Here is an 18,782-nt window from a genome sequence, read left to right as displayed (position 1 = left end):
CAAGCCTTTGGATGATGCCTCTTGGTTTATTAAAATGTGCAATAGTTGGCTTTCAGCACAGTAAATGGAAGAAGAAGCAAAAACTCTCCTCTGTAGCATAAAACTGGCAGGTCCTTTTTATTGCTTCAGTCGTTGGCTAATTACCTAAAAGAAGTCTTATCCAGATATAGATCAGTCAAACAACACAGAAAATATTCTAGCCCAGTGTCCATCTTACCGCGATTCACAGAAATCCATTTACAGTAGCAGACATGCCTCTGATCATTCAATGGACAAGTAAGACTGATTTAAACCAAAAATTGTGAATCTTTCTTAAATCCATTATATGTTTCCATGCTCCACTGAATAAATATTGCAGGAAGTCTACAATCAGGATGATGAGCATGAAATTCTTATTTATTCAGCCCATAAGGCAGAGATGCTCAAATATAATCTTGCAATGCTCCCCTGTGAAAGCACTTCCTTGTGGGCATTTGATGCACTTGACTTGTTGTCAGGTAGTTTGTTCATGAAGCCTTTCAAATAACGCCTTTTTGAACATTAAGGTTAACCTTACTGGGTGCTTCTCTGGTTCTGTTCGGAAGGATTAAACTTGTACTCATTATACCTGCCTAACATGTAGCATGTAATTGAGGGACATGAAGGTGAGTTTTCACGCCACTGGATTGAGTAAAAAATCACTGTTAGAACCTTAACATTAAAAAAAAAAAATACAGAACTCTTAAATATAAAGGAACTCTTTGCACGAAATTGAGGTAGTTTCCATCAGTTTACAAAACATATTTAAAGGAAAATAAGGAAAGACCTCTCTTGTCCCTTTACATACAAGAATCTTTATTCAAATTCAATCTAGATATTATCACACATACACTAAATTGTTTAAAAAAATCCCTTATCCCTCAAATCAAATTTCAAATTTCAAATTTCAAACTGGACAACCAGTTAACCAATTGCCAACTGCTGGGAGCATTAATTTTTCCAATTTAAAAGAGAGAAACATACAAGCACAAAATCGTTACATGTAAGTTTGACAAAAGTTGATTAGCCGTTTACAAACAAGAACTTCATATTTCACCAGAGACTCTTAAAGTTTGAAATGTAAAGCTTCTAATGCGCTAGCGTTTTCTTTTGCAGCTAAAGAAGAGTCCCCTTCCCCTACCATTGAGTAACTGTCCTCCTGAAATGTTATAATAACAATAAAATTTGCTGAACTAGGCTAGTCAATAATTGATAACTCCACAACAAACCTGGATAATTCATTTTGGAGAATATGGAAAGCAAAAAATCTGGTAACAATTCACATACCAGCAAGTGCCATAGAAAAGGAACGTGTTCCCTTTTCTTAATACTCTTCTTTATTTCCTGAATTGCTGCAGATCACAAAAATCAGATCGCATTCATGAGAAGTGATCACAAGATAAAAATGGTTGGATGGTACACACCCTCTGAAGCACGTCTAGTGCTTAACAGAACTTTGAGCCAAACTTCATCAAAGACCTCAAGCTGTTCATCTGATGCCCCGATGATCTGAGGAAGTTGAGTTTACCTTTTTAGACCAGGATAAAAACCAGAAACTCATCTGACTATTTTCAACTTGAAGTCACCAAAAGTTTTTGAGTAATTATCACAAACAAATGCACGAAATGAAATAACATTTGAACATAACAACTTCGCCATTATGCATGTTTGTTCTTTAAATCCATTTTTTTATTTGAAAATAAGACAACACCATAAGCATACCTTACAATTCTTTGCATCAAAATTGGGACCAAGCAGCTCATACACCTGTGAACAATTGCCCCTTCCATATTCATACATGGCTTCTGCAAGCTAAGGATATTCAAAAAACATTGATAAGAAATAAATCGAAGTTGAAGGACAGAGAAAAAGGGAAGTGGTATACAAACATGACATACAGATAGGCCTCTTTGCATTTTTTCTTGCTTCTCCTTGCTCATATCATAAAACCTAACAATACGTCATGTAAGGTTGTCAACAAATAGCTTTGTTACACCTGACAATGAGAAAGGAATAGTTCTCACCTGGATTTCAAGCTCTTAAGCAATTCCTCTGCCTTATTTACTTCCCCAGTATTTGCTAGAGCCCACAGTGCCAATACATCAAGTTGCCACTCCATGTGCCAGACTGACTGGTTTAATTGGTCATTCAGATAAAAAAGGACAAAAGATTAGCTAACACCTTTTGCATAATTATTGATTGATTTTTTCTGAGAAAATTATTGATTGATTTTCAATGTTGATGTGGAACTATGCAAGAGAGAAGTGATGGAGGGATCAGGGTTTAGAAACCCCCACCCCCTTCCCTTATTTATAACTTAAATAATATTTTTGTGAAATAATGTAATAAAGGAAATTGAGAGAGACAAGTAGACAAAGGGAAGAGAGAAGAGAAGCGACAACTGCAAGAAAGCAAGAGAGGTTCTCATGATAGGGTTTCAAATCGACCCCAAATCCTTATATATAGCTTTAAGTTAAAAACAAATGTACAAAGACAATTATACCTTCACTCACTTAAACCCTTATAACTCCTATATTACACCTCCTAATTACATGAAACATGAAGTAGATAAACCCTCAAACATGCTGAATAAGATAAGGCTATATCTAGTAGGTGTAAACAGTGAAAACTTACCAACCAAGCCTTCATACTACTTTATAACAATTTCAAATTTTTACCCATGTCCTAACAACCCAAAAACCTTAGGAAACTACTTTCTTACAGAAAAATACTTTCTTAGAGAATAAAAAAATCTTATTTTATGAAAATAATAACTCCTAATACTATCGGTCTTGAAACACCCTATTCTAAGCATAGGGGGAAAAAACAGAAAATCGGTCTTCAAAACTTGCAATTGAATGTTTTGTGGACTTTATGCGATCTTCAACTTTTTTGTGGTTTGAAATCTTGAGCTTGCACTTGTAGGGTGGCTCTCAGACTTTCACTCCATTAGTACTCGAAACACTCATACTCTTTCTCCCCCTCAAACTGAATACATATAAATGTTCCCCAGTTTGAACCTAATAAAAACTCTAGATACTTCAACATTCATCTTCCTCCATCATCCCTTGAATAAAAAGCCATCTCAAGATGTCCAATTGGACAAAATAGACAGAACAAAGACTAGTAAAGAAAAGGACTCACAACTCTAACTAGAGAGCACAACCTAAGAAAAGGGAGAATAAATATGTCTGATATAAATTAAAAAAACACAAAACCAACACATTGGATGATTTCAAACACAAAATAGTAATAACAATCACTAAGTAGAAAGTCGAGTAAATCAAGGACAATAGTAGATCACTCGATTGTCAAAACCATACCAGGCTTAAGGACACTAGTTTCCAAATTGCTTGCCCCCATGGATGGGACATTACCAAACAAAAAGGATCATCCTTAATCTCTTTGTTGACTAAATTCAATATCCTTTCTACATCACCCACTAAACCAACACAAGGTTTCCAAAGCTCAATTTCTTCTTTAGACAAGCACCAAAATAAGTGCTACATCAAAGTGGCCAAAGTTTTGGCTGAATTCATAACAGAGCTTGGCAAAATCAGAAATCTTTGATGAGTTTGAGGCGAAGCAAAAAGAGAATGGGGTGGAATTGCCCGATTATTTTGTTCTGACTGTCAAAATAGAAATACAAGAGATAGAGGAGGAAATGAAACATTGAAGAATAGAATAAATCCATCAAAGCCCCGTCCAATACATCATAGAATAATGTTAAAGAGTGAAGTTCAAGGCCAAATTTGTAATTCACGTAAAAGGGTAATTTACCTACAACAGTAGTTTAGAATTTTGTCTTTAGTTATCCCCCTCTTCCTACATTAAGTGAAAAATAGGTGAAGAGAAAAAGGATTTCTGCTCCACAAAAAGATTTAGGAACATCCATATGCAATAATAGTGTCCTTGTAACCTCAAGGAGATGTTTGTTTTTACGTTCAACCACCCCATTTTGTTTTGGTGTATAAGAGCAGGATGTTTGATGGGTAATACCATGAGAAGCACAGAATACTGAAAATTTATGGTTAAGATATTCCAAACCATCGTCAATATGAAGTACATGAACACAGACACCAAATTGAATTCTTATTTCATTGAAAAAATTGAGGAATACATCAAATACTTCGGACATATCCCCTAGGAGATACACCTAAGTGACTCTACTGAAATCAACAATGAACGACACAAAATACTTAAAACCAAATGGACTAGGAACCCAACATGGACCCCATACATCAGAGTAGACTAATTCAAACAACTTGGTGCTTCAACTAGAATTAACTAGGAAACTGGAGCGACGATGCTTTCCCAACTGACAGGATTCGCAATCAAATGAAATATTGGCTGGCAGAGAAGGAAAAGACTGATTGTGCAAGAAAGATTAAAGCTGTGTTGGGGCTCTTTGAATTAGCCTCTAGTCAGAAAGTAAATTGGTGAAAGACTTCCCTCATGGGCTTCAATGTTAACCCTGAGCTTCTTACAGAGATGGCAAGTATATTTGGATGCACAATAAGCCACTTACCTGCAACATATCTTGGTTTACCTCTTTTCAATGGGCGTATGTGCAAGAATCTTTAGAATCTGGTGGTGGAAAAAATGGATTCCCGCCTTGCATCATGGAAGGGGCGTCTACTTAGTAAAGCAGGGAGGCTCATCCTTCTCAAGTCCTGCATTGCAGGAATCCCCCATTATGCCGTGTCTTTTATGCCTTGTCCTGTTGCAATTTGTAAGGTTATGGATAGGCTAAAAAGAAGATTCCTATGGAGGGGATCGAGTGATGCTTTTAAGTACCATTTGGTTAGTTGGGATGAAGTATGCATGCCAAAGAATATGGGTGGCCTGTGAATCCGGAAATCTAGAGACATGAATCAAGCATTGCTGCTAAAATGGCTATGGAAGTTTAATACCCACTCCTCAAATCTTTGGAAGGAAATGGTCCTCACAAAGATGGGTGGGGACCCTCATTGGTGGATGTCTAGTGGGAATCGAAGAGGCATTTCCTCAATATGGAGAGCTCTATACCTTCTGCTTCCAAAATTTCATTCTGCATGTAGATTCTATGCAGGCAATGGTAGATCGCTCAAGTTTTGGGAAGACTTGTGGATAGGGCAGGAGCCCCTGCAGGCTGCATTCAAAAGTCTTTTTCTCCTCACGTCTCACAGAGACATATCAGTAGCAGAAGCTTTTGAGGGTAGGGGGGTATGAGCCTCCATCCTAGAAGGGGTCTCTCGGATAGTAAGGCTTTGGAGCAAGTCGTTTAATGGACCTTGTTGCTTCGTTTAAAATCCGTCCTTTGGAGGTTGACAAGCTCATTTGGTGGCCGGATAAAAAGGGTTCTTTCACGGTCTCATCCGCATACGGCTTCTTAAACGGCGGTCATTCGGCTTGGAGGGAGAATGAGATCAATTTTGTATGGCGTTTATGTGCCCCTCCATAGGTAAAATTCTTCATGTGGAGTGTCTGTCAAGGCAAAATTCTCTCTGCAGCCATATTGAGAAGAAGAGGACACCCCTCCGTTGATCCCTTGTGTCCATTATGCAACTCTGACACTGAAACTACTAGCCACATTCTACTCCATTGCAGTTTCTCCTGGAAGGTGTGGATCAGCATTCTTGGAAAGTTTGGCCTACAATTCTACATAACGACTGATCTACTCTCGTTTAGTAAATCTCTCATGGGTACCCCTATACCGAGTCTTGGAAAGATGATGCTCTCTGCCTGTGCCAGTTTCATTCCGTGGGGGCTTTGGAATGAGTGCAATAGAAGACGATTTGATGCAAAAAGCGAATCTTCAGACAGGGTTGCGGACCAAGTGGTAGGACATATATCAACTTGGCTTTTAACAAAGAAAGCATTATTTTCCTATCTGGGCTCCTCCATTCGTGAAAACTAGAGAAACTTGGCTTTTATGCACATTTAAAAAAAGCTTCCGGTCATGCAAGAATGGACTCCTCCTAATCCTGGTTATCTCAAGTTAAATTTTGATGACCCGTCTCTTGGTAACCCTAGGATTTCTGGTTTCAGAGGACTTAATTCAGATCATTCTGGAAATCAGCTCTTCACTTATGTCAGCCCCCTTGGTATATCTGACTCTACGTCTGCTGAGTTACACGGTCTCCTCTCCGGTCTTCGCGTCTTCAGAGATAAATACAGGGGGGCCCTTCATATTGAAGATGACTCAAAAGTGGTGATAGGTTGGTGTGAGAACGCATCCTCTCCTCCATGGAGGCATTGGGATACTTTTAGAGAAATTTTAGAAATTACCTCAATTGTTTCTTGTACTTGGACTCACATTCCGAGATCCGCAAATTCGGCGGCAGATGTGCTTGCCAAGCAGGGAGCTACCCTACAATTGCTGGTTGTAAGGGACATGCTCCCCCAAATTTTGTAATTTCTCTTGTTTTATTAATTCTTAAAAAAAAAAAAAAAAAAACTTAGCTGGTGAGGGATGTCCCAAGCGCAAATGCCACAATTAAGAAGAATCTGCAGTAGTGAGAACTACAGCTCGAGAAATAGATACATCATCCAACATGTAGAACCCTCCCTTCTCATGTCTTGAACCAATCGTCCTCTTCGTCTGCAAGTCCTGGAAAACACAAGAAGTAGGATAAAAGGTTTCTGAACAGTTTAAGGATTTAGTTATATGACTCACAGACAAGAGATTAACTGGAAACTTTGGTACAAATAAAACAAAATCTAAGGATATTTGTGGAATAGTGCAAACTGTACCCTCCCCCTGAATGGGAGAGGTGGATCCATCCGCTAAAGTAACTTGATGATATGAATGAGATGGACTAATGGATTGAAATAGAGAGGGCATACCTGACATGTTTTTAGAGGCTCCTGAATCAATGGTCCAAGAGGGAGAATGAGACACATTTAGTGCATTCATACCTGTATTAGCCATCGTGGCACTCGCTGAGGAAGAAAGAGGAGTCCCGGCAGTCTAAAAAGCAGTAGATGAAGCAGTCAGTTGACCCAGTCGTTGTAATAACTACTGAATTTCCTCATAGGATCCAATGTGTGAGGAGGCGTCCTTATCTATGACTATAAAGTTGTCCCAGGTAAGTTTACCAAATTTGTCTCAGCATTTCTCAAAAATATGATTAGTCCTACCACAATAAATACATTTCCGATCCCCCTGATCATTTCGGCCACGACCATGGGTTGTGTAAGAGCGACCTCTACCTCTATTATTACCACCATTAAACTGATCATCGGGCTTACCAGTAGAAGATTGAAGGTTAAGAGCTGTTGCTTTTAACTCATTATTATTTACAACTGCACCTTCAGCTCGAAGAACTCTGTTAAAAGTTTGCTCAAGAGTGGTCACATCCTCATTGACCAACAATTGGGCTCTAATAGCATCATACTCATGCCCCGAACCATCCACAAACCGGGTTATTTGCATCTGATTTTCTTTCTTACGAATGTCTTCAACATTTGTAGTAAAATGATGGAATGTATTAATCTCCTATAATACTCCACTCATCTCAGTGAAATAATCTGTCATTGATTTACCTCCACGCTTCATATTAAAGAACTTCACATATAACTCATAGATCCTTGATAAATTACTTTCTCGTCGACAAAAAGGGTACAAATGTTATGATTTGTTCGATGGAAAACATATGGTATTAGAGCAATAACGCAAGTCTTGGGCAAGTTTCTTTTGATTTTGTAGATCTTCTCTCCATTTTCAGCAATCACCTTAAAGGTTTTTCCTAGATTTTTGGACTGGTAGGGTAAAATTTTCATTTTTTCCCTTTTCCAAAATGACTAGCCAACTTAGGAAACCTTTTTTTCCAACTAATAAACTCAAGATCTTTAAACTCACTAATCCATGTGAGACTATTCCTTAATACTCCCCCTCACGTGTAGGCACGTGGATAATTTGGGTGGAGGCCCACATACGAGTACTTGCTCTGATTCCATGTTAAAACTACTTTTGTCATGACTAAGAACATTACCAAACCCAACAAACTAATGGAAGTTGTTCCTGGCTACCGTTTCTCAGAATTCTGAACCTCTGCCGTTCAAGAAAAATGGCTATTATGTAGCAGTAATCTTTAACAAAAAACCATCGTTTTGCAGCATTAACCACCTCTCGTACTGCTTCTTTAACAGCAGCAACAATCCTCTTCCATTCTGAATTCCATAACAGGGGAACAAAACTTCTGGAATGAAGAGAAAAGAAAAAACTTACCAGCCAAATAGAGTGATGATGGCTGAGTTCAGTGATATTCTTCCCTCCATGGAGAGTTCCTTTGATTTTGTGGAACAATAAAAAACTTTATGAGCAGAGTAATGAAGCATGAAGCAGAAAGCCTTATACTGATATGGGTTCTCGTCTTAAAACAAAGAAAAGAGCATCAGCCAATCAATCATTTACCAAGAAGCATCAGAAATTCTTTTAGAGAGAAGAACTCATTAACCGAGCAGCATCTAACAAAATATGGGTAGAAAAAACCCAATTGGAATCCTGAAAAATCAATCACCGCTTTGATACCACGTTGATTTTCAGACCCAACTTAACATTAAGAAAGTTATGTTAGTCACTTAGTAGAGAAATCGTCTTTTATAATGACGTTTAAATAATTCAGGTGTAAGTGGAGCACAAAGGTAATTACTTCAGTCCACAAGGGCAGAATGATTATTAAATGATGATTAGGCTAATCCTCAGGTTTTAATCATCTATTTAATGAGAAATTTGTGTTTTAGTACAGCAGCCACAAAAAACCCCACTTTGTTTTAATTTGTGTCTTGCAAAAGCTCAAGCACAATCTCTAGTCACCCTATCTTCTTCTCTTTCCTATGAGAAATATTTAATTCCATTGTTGAGCACTATTTCCAAGAGAATAATATCAGATAACCCTTAATTAGGGCTAACATCCGCCTAGAAAAGGATGACCCAGGTAATAGTATTAGGATAGTTGTTAGCCACTATCCCAAGAAATCTCAAGAAAAACCCTTTTGGGGCAATTAAATCATAAGAGATCACTTAATGATCAATAGAACCAGTAACCCTAGGGTTATTATGACAGAGAAATTTTTTTTGAGTTTTGAACAACTAGTGACCGAAAAACTTGATAAATCCCTCTTCTAAGTGATCGTCCCCTTCAAAGATTGATGAAAACTTATACCAAACACTCCCAGATACAATATATTGCTCTGATACCATGAAAAAATTGAAGATATAAGAGTAGTAGAGAGAGGAGAAGGAAGAAAGAGAGGAGAGAGTTTGAGAGAGGCTCAAAAGAGAGCTCGGTACGGGTCGTTCATGAGCCCATCTCTATTTAATTAAGAGGGCTTTGTCAATTAGAAAAACACCCCTACGTAATACATAAGTCTTATCTCCTTATATCTCCCATTCTACATGTCCTATATTCAAGATAATTCAACCCTAGACATAATTCAACATGAGTAACATTGCATAGAAAAATAAATTTATTGATATAGTGAAATGACTAAAATGCCCCTGGACTGTTTTTCTAACATTTACCCACTAGCCTTCTATATTCAATCTTATCTTTCAACTTCAAACTATCCACACTATGTAATTGTGACTAAAAGCTAGAGGAGTTTCTACTAGTTTTGCTCCCAATAGCTCAATTTATTGTTTTCTCCAACATATGATTAGTACAACCGCAGTGAATACACTGCTGTCCTCCTCTACCTCGATCTCTTCCTCCCCATACATTCCTGCCTCTACCTCACCGACTTCCTCCTCCATCTCTACCAGTGGAGTTTATACTGCTATTTAAGGCAGCAAAGGTCTCTTTAGACAGCAGCTTGGAGGAATTGGTCACGGGGGACTCGGCTCTCAATAGGGCAGCACGTATCACTTTAAAGGAAAGGCAGCAACTAGGCTTGAACAGAATCATACTCCAGACCAAGAGTATTGAACAAACTGACAACCTTGAGGGTTTCCCTTTGTTTGTTTGTTGATCAGGAAGATTGGGATGATACAGGAGCACCTCGAGCTACAAACTATCCATATAACAATGATCTCACTTAACAACTTGTCACCACTTTTGGTCATAAATAATTTGACATATAGGTCAAAAATTCTGGACATGCTACTTACTTGAGAGAATCTTTTCTATCAAAGCACCCCAGATTCCCTTTACAGTTTGATCATAGATCACCTGACTCAGAATATTTGACTCCAGATTATTTACAATCAAGCCATAACAGTATAATTCTCACGTTCCCATTCTTTAGTTTTGGGACTAGGAGTATATGTAATCAAAAACTTTAATTCTCCTTTTGAACCAATAAATTTTTTTAACTTGTACCCACACAACATAGTTCTTCCTATTCAGTTTGACTGGTGTGATCAGAGTAATATTACCATCTTTCTCATCTACCTTTGCGGGCTATCTCATCCTCAAAGACTACCAACTCTTCTCCAGGATTCAATGACAAACTAAATTCAACCCAACAGCACTTCATTTAACAACGCTAATGACATAGGGGGCCAAATGAGGGAAAGAAACACCGACCTGGGCTATCATAGAGGAATAGGGACATCTGAGACAACTTTAAGACAGTAGAATTGTCTCTGTTCTTTTTTTTTTTTTTTTTTGAATTAAGAATTGTCTCTGTTCTTTTAGAAAGGCCAGGCATGCAATAGGCAGACAGTAGGCAGGTAGTTAAACTTCATCCATGATGTTACAGCACTTAACCCATTACCTTGGGGTAATGACACAAAACAAGCAACCTAGAGGTTGCACCCTCTGGAGGTATCACAGGCTTGGAAAGAGATAAGAAGAAGGGAAATTAAAGAAAAAAAAAAGAAAAAAAAAGGAGAAGGAGAATTGAATTAGGACACGCCTGGATGGATCGTGGATTGTTTTGATACCATATGATAAAAATTAAAACTTGAGGAGAAAAAGAGAGAAAACAGAGCAGGAAGAGACCTGCACTGATTTTTGGTTCATGGGATTAGATCTAAAAACGACCCTTCCTTATTACCCTTCCACTTAAGTACATTCTTTAAGGCTAAAAGACATATTTACCCTTAAATATCTAAAGCAACTATCAACATTTTTAAGTGGTCTGACTAATCTAGCCTTCATGAAACACATACAATTAAACAGCACATAAACTCAACCGTAATTACAAGTATGCCCCTTAACTTGCTTTATTCAGCACCATGAAAAAATTCAAAATTTGAAGAGGAAAAAATTTACGCAGAGCAGAGGAGGCTGAGACTCTCTCCAACTATCACTAACTACTGAGATTAGGGTATGATAATCGACTCCTCTCTAATAAAACAATTTACAATACAATAACATTATTACCCTTCAACTAAGATGATTAATTACACTTAAAGTAAAGTGACTTATTTGAATATAAAAGAGAATCAGAGTGGTGGTCCATCTCTAAAGACACTGAAACTGTGTTATGGTTTGGACTAACTTCAATCAGGAGTAAAAATTTTCTAACTTCACTTCTTTCAAATTGATAGATTAGCCATCTTAGTTTATCGAATATGCAAGCTGGATTCTTCTTTCTTCAAGATTGTTTTTGGCTTAACATTTTGTTTGAGCATGAATTCCTATGGTTCCTAACATGTTCTAGCCATGCACAAGAGGTCTAGTATAATAGCCCACCTTATCAGTAAGACAATTCACCAATGTCTTTAGACGGTCCTCAATACAAGTCATTTTGCCTCTCAGGTAAGCACGCAACAACAATCCCAGAGCATTTAGGTACACCTGATGCAAAAGTTAGTTACCAACATTTCAAATCAAGGCAAGAAGAGGAAAGCAACTTTGACATACCTCACCCGGTTCAGCATCACTTCTTTGTAATTCTTTCCAGATATGGTGGTCATAGATTTCGAGGACTTTCTCTAATGGAGAATGCCCTTCTAAATAACATACGGCAACATGCCACCAATTGTGAGTATACCTGGAAGTAGAATCTTATCATCAACATGTCAATGTTTGATGGAATTTACAAGAAAATTTGTTCATATGTTTTGCTCCCTTACATGAATGATGAACAAGAACTCCATGACCACGAACAAGCTTCCATGAACTCTACAGCTTCTTTGAAACGACCATCATTCTGAAAGACATGACACAACTGCAGAAGAATATGATGATTAGAAAAAAAATCACCAACTTATAAGAGATATAAGAGATCAAGAAAAGGAAAAAAACAGAAGGCAAAATTTTCTAACAAAAAATCTAGCTGAAAACATTTATGAATCTGTGGTGTTATTTCTCCAAATAACATATTTAATTTGCATACCAAAAAGGACAGCACGTTCCTAGTATAAATGCTCCTCATCATCTAACTTCGGGGAATAGGTACACTAGAAATAAGCATATGGACTTCCCTATCTCACACTCTTCGGTATGTGCTGACTGAGAGTTGCATTGGTAAGCCACATATTAATATACATGACAAAGTCTGCATTAGAAGATGGGCACCCTGCAAACTAAATTTTTACATTAGAAAAGTTCACTAGGAGTTCATGTGGTCCTCAACTAGAGTTAAATAGGTGTAAAGAGTCTATGAGAAATAAAAGGCTTGGGGTTACATCGGCATAGAGAAGAAAAATGTTGAAGTTGGGTCCAAGCCTATCCCAAAATAACTAAGTTGAAGTAAGAAGACCAAGTGATAAGCATAAAATCTTGCTAATCCTATATTAGTGAAAGACAATTTTAAAGCTTCCTCTCACATATAATCTTTTTTAGTATCTCCTACACGTTGATTATTGAATTTCTGAAAAAGAGAAATACTTCACTAACTTGAGGTAATTTGAGTACATGAGCCTCTATTTATAATAGAGGAAACAAATAGAATCCAATTACAATTAAACTACCATTATCCCAGTTACACGCAAAGTTGAACACTAAAAGATAAGTCCTAGAACAATTGAACAACTAAACATAAATAGAAGACTAACGTAATTAAAACACCTTTAATTGAGACTCTTTTGTGAGACCTCCTTTCATGAGACTTTTCCTAGACTCCACTATATTAATTTTAGCTCTATGAGACTTTTTACTGTGAGAATCATGTAAGACTCCCCATCAAACTGGAGTTTATAACTACAACTTGCAATTAAAAGGATTCCCGGTCTTCAATTTTCTTTTACTGAAAAAAATCCTTCATAGATGCAAAAACTTCATCTTTTGTGCTCCCCCTTTCTTGAATATTTTGGTTACATAAAAATTACCAACATGTGGAACAAAATACCTCCCTCTTGTACTTCTTTTTCTAATTATCCTTCTTTAGTTGGGGATAAAAAAGACATAGAGACCCAACTTGACAAAACATAATGTGGAAGAAAAAAATCACTCTTAGCTGTATGACAAAGCTCCATACTCCAGTCAAAACGAATATATTCTAAAACACACTCCGCGCAATTTTAAAGGCGGAAAAACGGCCTAACATTATAACACAACAAAGAGATTATTCACTTTTTAGGGGTAGCTCAAACACAAATCACCTCTTGGGTGAAGAACAAAAGATTTGACTCAAACTGGATGTTGCTCGTACTAAACTTTATAGGTAGTGGGTCTAGGCATTGCTCTCAAGTGATAAAATCACAAGTTGATAAACTAAAAAAATATTAGAGGAAAATAACATTAACCAAAATGAGGCAACTATGCAACACCCATACTTCCAAAGTGATACATTTTTTATGAAATGAAAACTGGGGGAAACTATAACGGTAGAACTTGATAAACTTGATTGAGTATAATTTTTTTAGGGTGACCACAATTTTTCAGAATTAAATATGTGCAATATACACAACTAAGTAACTAAAACGCAAAACTTGAAAACAACATTGATGCAAGATATTGCATACCTTGAATGAACTCATCATGGAGTGATTACATTTGACCAAAAATCTCTAATTAGAAGAGAAAATAGGCTAAAAAAATCGGATTTTAGGAGAAAAAGAAACTCAATTCACATCAATGCATGGAAAGATAATGGGAGAAAAAATAGGAAAAAATATATCTTTTCAACAGAACTGATCTTTGGCACTTCTGATATCGATATCTCAAAAAATATAGCTCATAATCACAAACGGTTTATTGCTCAATAAACTAGACTCAAAGACTTTTAAATTGATACCTAATTTGACATAAAAAAAAAAAAAAAAAACTTCATTCTTGAATCTTTTATGACCTCTTGATTTTTATCATTCTATAGTTTGACCCCTACCGACTCCAATGCGAAGATCTCCTTAAATATAGATCAGATTGATATGATTTTTTCTCCTTTGGCAACTAGAATTTGATACCTTTCATCCAAGTATAATTTTTCTTCACTAAATATACTTCTTTTGAGAGAAAAAATATGATAAATTTTAGACTCTTTAATCTGGCCGAACTAAGTATTCTTTCTTCTTTGGCCAGCATGACCATTGACTCTTCCGAGATCGATATCTCCCTTTAGAAAACTCAGATTGAGAATTTATTGGATAGGTAAGAAAAAGGACTTATAGATCTTTCTTTTGATATATAATTCTCCATATAAAGTCTCATTCTTGATGGTTTAAAACAACTAGAAAGTTCGAGCTTTCTGCTGTTGCTCAAAGCTCTCTAGTAGTTTGACCTTTATTGCTTCAAATATCAATCTCTTTGTAGGAAACTCAGATTTTCAAACTTCTTTTTCTATTGGAAAGTGGACTTGAAGATCATTCCGTCAATATATAATTTTAAATATAAAAAATTCAATATGGAATTGCGAACGCCAAGAAAACAACAGGTACTAGGACATGAAAGAAAGAAAAAAGATAGACTGCAAACCTAAAATACTAGAGATGATAGATAAAAAAAATAATCACAAAACCCACTTTGATACCGTGTTAAATTTCTAAAAGAAAAAAATATTTCACTAACTTGATGTAATTCGAGTACATGGCCTTTATTTATAATAAATGAAACAAATAAAATCCAATTACAATTAAACTACATTTATCCCAATTACACTCAAAGTTAAACACTAAAAGACAAATCTTCAAACAATTGAGCAACTAAACATAAATAAAAGACTAACATAACTAAAACACCTTTAACTAAGATTCTTACTCTTCATAGACTCCACCATATTAATTCTAGGTATGTGAAACTTATTACTACGAGTCGTGTAAGACTCTTCGATACCTACTCTTCGACATTGCTAACTTTTGGGTGGAAGCCCACTTATAGATATTTAACCCTAATACCATAATGTTAAAGCTTACCAATATCCAACCCAAATAGCTAGCCAAAGTTATAGTTGAAGTTAAAAGTTCTCTTCCTATATAATATTTACTAGATTTTTCTAATAATGGATAAATGTCGAACCATCCTTAACACAAAAGAGCATTTTCAACCCATAAGCACCACATACTTGAAATAATAAGGTTATTGCTGAATGCAGTAAGACATGTTATGAACCTATTATTTACACAGGAAAGGCGTAATTGAAAGAATTAACTAAAGGCTTTTCAGTAGACACACAATAGCTCTGACTCACATTATGTTGTGACCAGATATCTTCTTTGTTGATTTCTAGCCCTCTTTTTGCAGCCTTCTCAGCCTCTTCCATTCTGTCAAGCTCTAGAAGTGGAAACGAAAGCATTCCGTACACGTAACTCTCCACTTGATTTTGAGGCAAAACCTTCCAATAAAGAAAAAGACGTAAATGAACAGTTCCTAGGCGAAATGGATAACTGTCAACACTCACTATGTACTTGAGTATTCAACGAATGTCCGTTCTACTGGACCCACCATTTCAACAAGACTCAGAGAGTGTTCAGGTCTACCAGTGTAGAAGCAAAGTATTTGAGCCCTTTTCAGTGAAGCGAGATCTCTGGGGAACCCTTTTAGTAGCTGCAAGACGAGATTATTTGTTTTAGTAAAGCAATTCATTTTGTGAAATGGCCAAACGAGGAATGAAATTTAATAAAGAATCATAAATACGGAGAAGGTTAAATTACGAATAGGTGATACCAACCTTAAAGTGCATATCTAGAGCCACGTTTTCGTCCCTATCCTCCTTCACGAGGCTCGAAACGGCATAAAAAACCGCTCTCTCGTACTCGGTAGCGTATTCCTGGCATGAAGAAAACAGAAATTTATATTGTTTACAGTCCTTAGATGTAGGGACATTTCATATTATCAAACAAGTAGGTAATAAACGAAAGCATAAGGGAACTGAACGAACGAGCCGTGACTGGGCAGCTGAAAGATGAGTCGAAGCCAAGGAACGGTCAGAGAAGGAGAGAAAATAACCAGCCAAAGTGTTGGCTAGGACGCATTTATCGTCTCCAAGAGGCGCCTGAAGGATGACCGACCGCTGTCGCCCGTAATTGAGAACCTAAGACAAGCAAAATGATTGAAAATTTCAAAATTTTCAGATCTCAAAGGACAGAAAGAGAGAAAAAGGGAACGACCTGCTCATAATAGGAGTTGATAGCGGAGATGCTAGCATCGGAAGTAGTTCTGACGGGGTAACCCCATCGGTCTATTCTCGTTCCATCGCTCTGCATCTCTTCTCTCCCTACCTTGTCTACTCTTTTGCTCTCACTGCAGGTGATTGCAGAGCGGCTAAATTACGATACTGGCGGCAGTTTTGAGTCATCGCATTTATCGTCCTGTTTGGTTGCCGCCGTTTCAACGTAGCCGTCTCGTCACCTCGTGGAGTATTCATTGAGATTTACGAGTTCGGCTGTTTTGCATTGGTATCTAGCTGTCCGCCAGCGGATACCCTCGCGTGAATATTTTATATTTAGCATTGTTAATTGTGAAAAAAGAAAGATTAATTAAAATAATCTTTGTAATAATTAATGACTCACCCGTTTTTCCCTCCTTATTTCATAGTTCCAAAAGACAAGCCTCTTCACTCTATTCTATTTCCTTGAATATAGAGAAAGAATGGAGAGCATTAGTGAAAAACCTCCAACTTCATGGGAGAAGAGGAAGGAAAAATGATGCCACATGGACAAACTTAGCCAAGTTAAGAGACACTTATACCTATTCTAAAATCATGTTCAAGTTAGGTTAAAGTCTTTTCCGATTTTTTAGACAAGCCTGTGGAGGATAAGGGATGTCTCATCCTACATCTTTTTTCTTAGCATGGGAGAATAAAGAGGAAATGCCTTCCCCTTTTTTTCCTTCCATATCAAGGAGAATGGGGTTTTCCAAACGTGTCTCGTGTTAAATTGAGTGAAGGTCTATCCCAATATGACTAACCCTTTTAAGAGACCTAAATACCCACTCTAAAACTATGTTAAAGTTGGATTAAGGTTTTTCGTCGTATGACCAACCAAGTTACGAAACCTATTCCCAACTAATAAACACATAGTCTTTCTATTTTTTATCCATGTGAGACTATTCTTAATACTCTCCTCGTGTGTCGGCCCTCTTTTGTGACTCCTACACATGCACAACATTTTTGTGGAGGCCACCAAAAAAGATACTTGCTTTAACATCATGTTAAAGTTTATGTCAATGTCACAAGCCAAGTTAGAAAACTTATTCTCAATTAACAAGCACAAGATCTTTCTACTTGATGTTAAGTCACGTATGAGTAAACCTAGAGAAGGGTCAGCAGGTTTACTAAATTAGCTAGTTCCAAAATTTAAACAATGGATTTATAGTTGTTCACAACTATTCTCAATGTATTTACATCTCATAGTTCAATCTACTATATTAAAGTTAAATGGCATATGTAATAAGTTACCTATATGGTCAAATTATAATAATTAAACTCAATGGGACCTACAATGGTACACCATGTACACTAAAAAACTTAAAACTACTAGTTTGTTCACATAGTTAATTGATTGGCTTTGTAATGCAAGGAATACTTGCTCTACATGCATACACAAATTTACATTGTTAGGCTGATATTAAAATATAGGATTCAAAATTTTGAATTTACCCAACCTATGTAATTCTACCAATGCAATAGCAACTCACTCAACCTCAGTAGGATTTAAAATGAATAGAACTAAAAAGATGATACCTCCAAAACATGATTCAAAATAGAAGTTAAATAGTCAAGGCAATAACCCCAAATGCTAATGTTGAATACCAAAATTGATTTGAAAATAGTTTAGCACATATTCAACAATCAATAGCCAAGTATATTGTCAAATTTTGAAGTAAAAGATCACACATACTTAGCTCTTCACATGGGAAAAAAATGAATACGACTTCCTTTTTTCAAATATGAGAGGCACAAAATTGACCCACATTGAGTGGGAGAGCTTTGAGAAAGCACCAAGTCACTATAGCAATCGAGAGTTATAGTTTTGAGTGAAAATTGCTTAAATAAAAACATATCAAACATTAAAAAAACTAGTTGTTTAACCCAAAAGTGACCCTTTGTCCTTTGCATCTCATCCACAGAAAAGCATGACACCAACACCAAATCGCAGCACTAGAGTGAGCTGAGGGGTGGTCTTCTTCCTAAGCCAATACTATAGTCATCTCGATATCAACCATGGGTTTTTCAACCAAGATCACTATTCGATACAAATACTTGAAAATTTGGGTCTTGTTGGCTGAGTTGGGTTGGCTCAACCTGAGTCTAGGATTAGACTTCAGGTGGGTCAGAGTAGACTCACCCAAAACTGAAGGTGCATGTCCAATCCTCTAACTTGACCTGGCCCCATAAAATCAAGTCAACTTGGTGGGTCACAAAACCATAATATCAACAAATTGGGCAGCTCCTAAGGGTAGAAGTGGTGTATGGTCCGCAAGGGGGTATCGAGGTGTCAACTCAAGGTGACT

General features: G+C 36.8%; 1 protein-coding gene across 4 annotated transcripts; it reads right to left on the bottom strand.

Moving 5' to 3' along the window:
- Positions 1-142: 142 nt before the first annotated feature.
- Positions 143-16,666, bottom strand: LOC137936316 (uncharacterized). 4 transcript variants are annotated; one of them, XM_068780902.1, is made up of 14 exons: positions 16,439-16,666; positions 16,210-16,362; positions 16,000-16,098; positions 15,774-15,875; positions 15,520-15,663; positions 12,026-12,120; positions 11,814-11,943; positions 11,643-11,747; positions 2,043-2,149; positions 1,917-1,968; positions 1,741-1,830; positions 1,443-1,527; positions 1,306-1,370; positions 143-660 (listed from the first exon to the last, which is right to left on the bottom strand). In XM_068780902.1, exons 1-14 carry the CDS (start codon positions 16,532-16,534, stop codon positions 553-555), a joined length of 1,431 nt encoding a protein of 476 aa, XP_068637003.1. In that variant the 5' UTR covers positions 16,535-16,666; the 3' UTR covers positions 143-552. The 4 variants fall into 4 exon arrangements, with proteins under 4 accessions (XP_068637003.1, XP_068637006.1, XP_068637004.1 ...); XM_068780905.1 differs by having other exon boundaries at positions 585-660; positions 1,306-1,362; XM_068780903.1 differs by lacking the exon at positions 143-660 and adding an exon at positions 775-1,177.
- Between the last annotated feature and the right edge of the window lie 2,116 nt (positions 16,667-18,782).

The sequence above is a fragment of the Aristolochia californica genome, unplaced genomic scaffold, assembly GCF_029961685.1.
Source record: "Aristolochia californica isolate CCGP_79_NKW_82.1479 unplaced genomic scaffold, dmAriCali1.0.hap1 SCAF_7, whole genome shotgun sequence".
Classification (NCBI taxonomy): domain Eukaryota; kingdom Viridiplantae; phylum Streptophyta; class Magnoliopsida; order Piperales; family Aristolochiaceae; genus Aristolochia; species Aristolochia californica.
Note: the sequence above shows the minus strand (reverse complement) of the source record. Positions and strands in the feature narration are given on the sequence as shown.

Bases quoted from the DNA above. Each gene is read 5' to 3' on its own strand.
- LOC137936316 (XM_068780902.1), bottom strand. From the start codon at position 16,534: ATGCAGAGCGATGGAACGAGAATAGACCGATGGGGTTACCCCGTCAGA. The intron at 15,664-15,773 runs GTGGGTCCAGTA...CTTTATTGGAAG, and splicing joins CTCTGAGTCTTGTTGAAATG to GTTTTGCCTCAAAATCAAGT. The intron at 11,944-12,025 runs GTAAGGGAGCAA...TTCTACTTCCAG, and splicing joins AGTTCTTGTTCATCATTCAT to GTATACTCACAATTGGTGGC.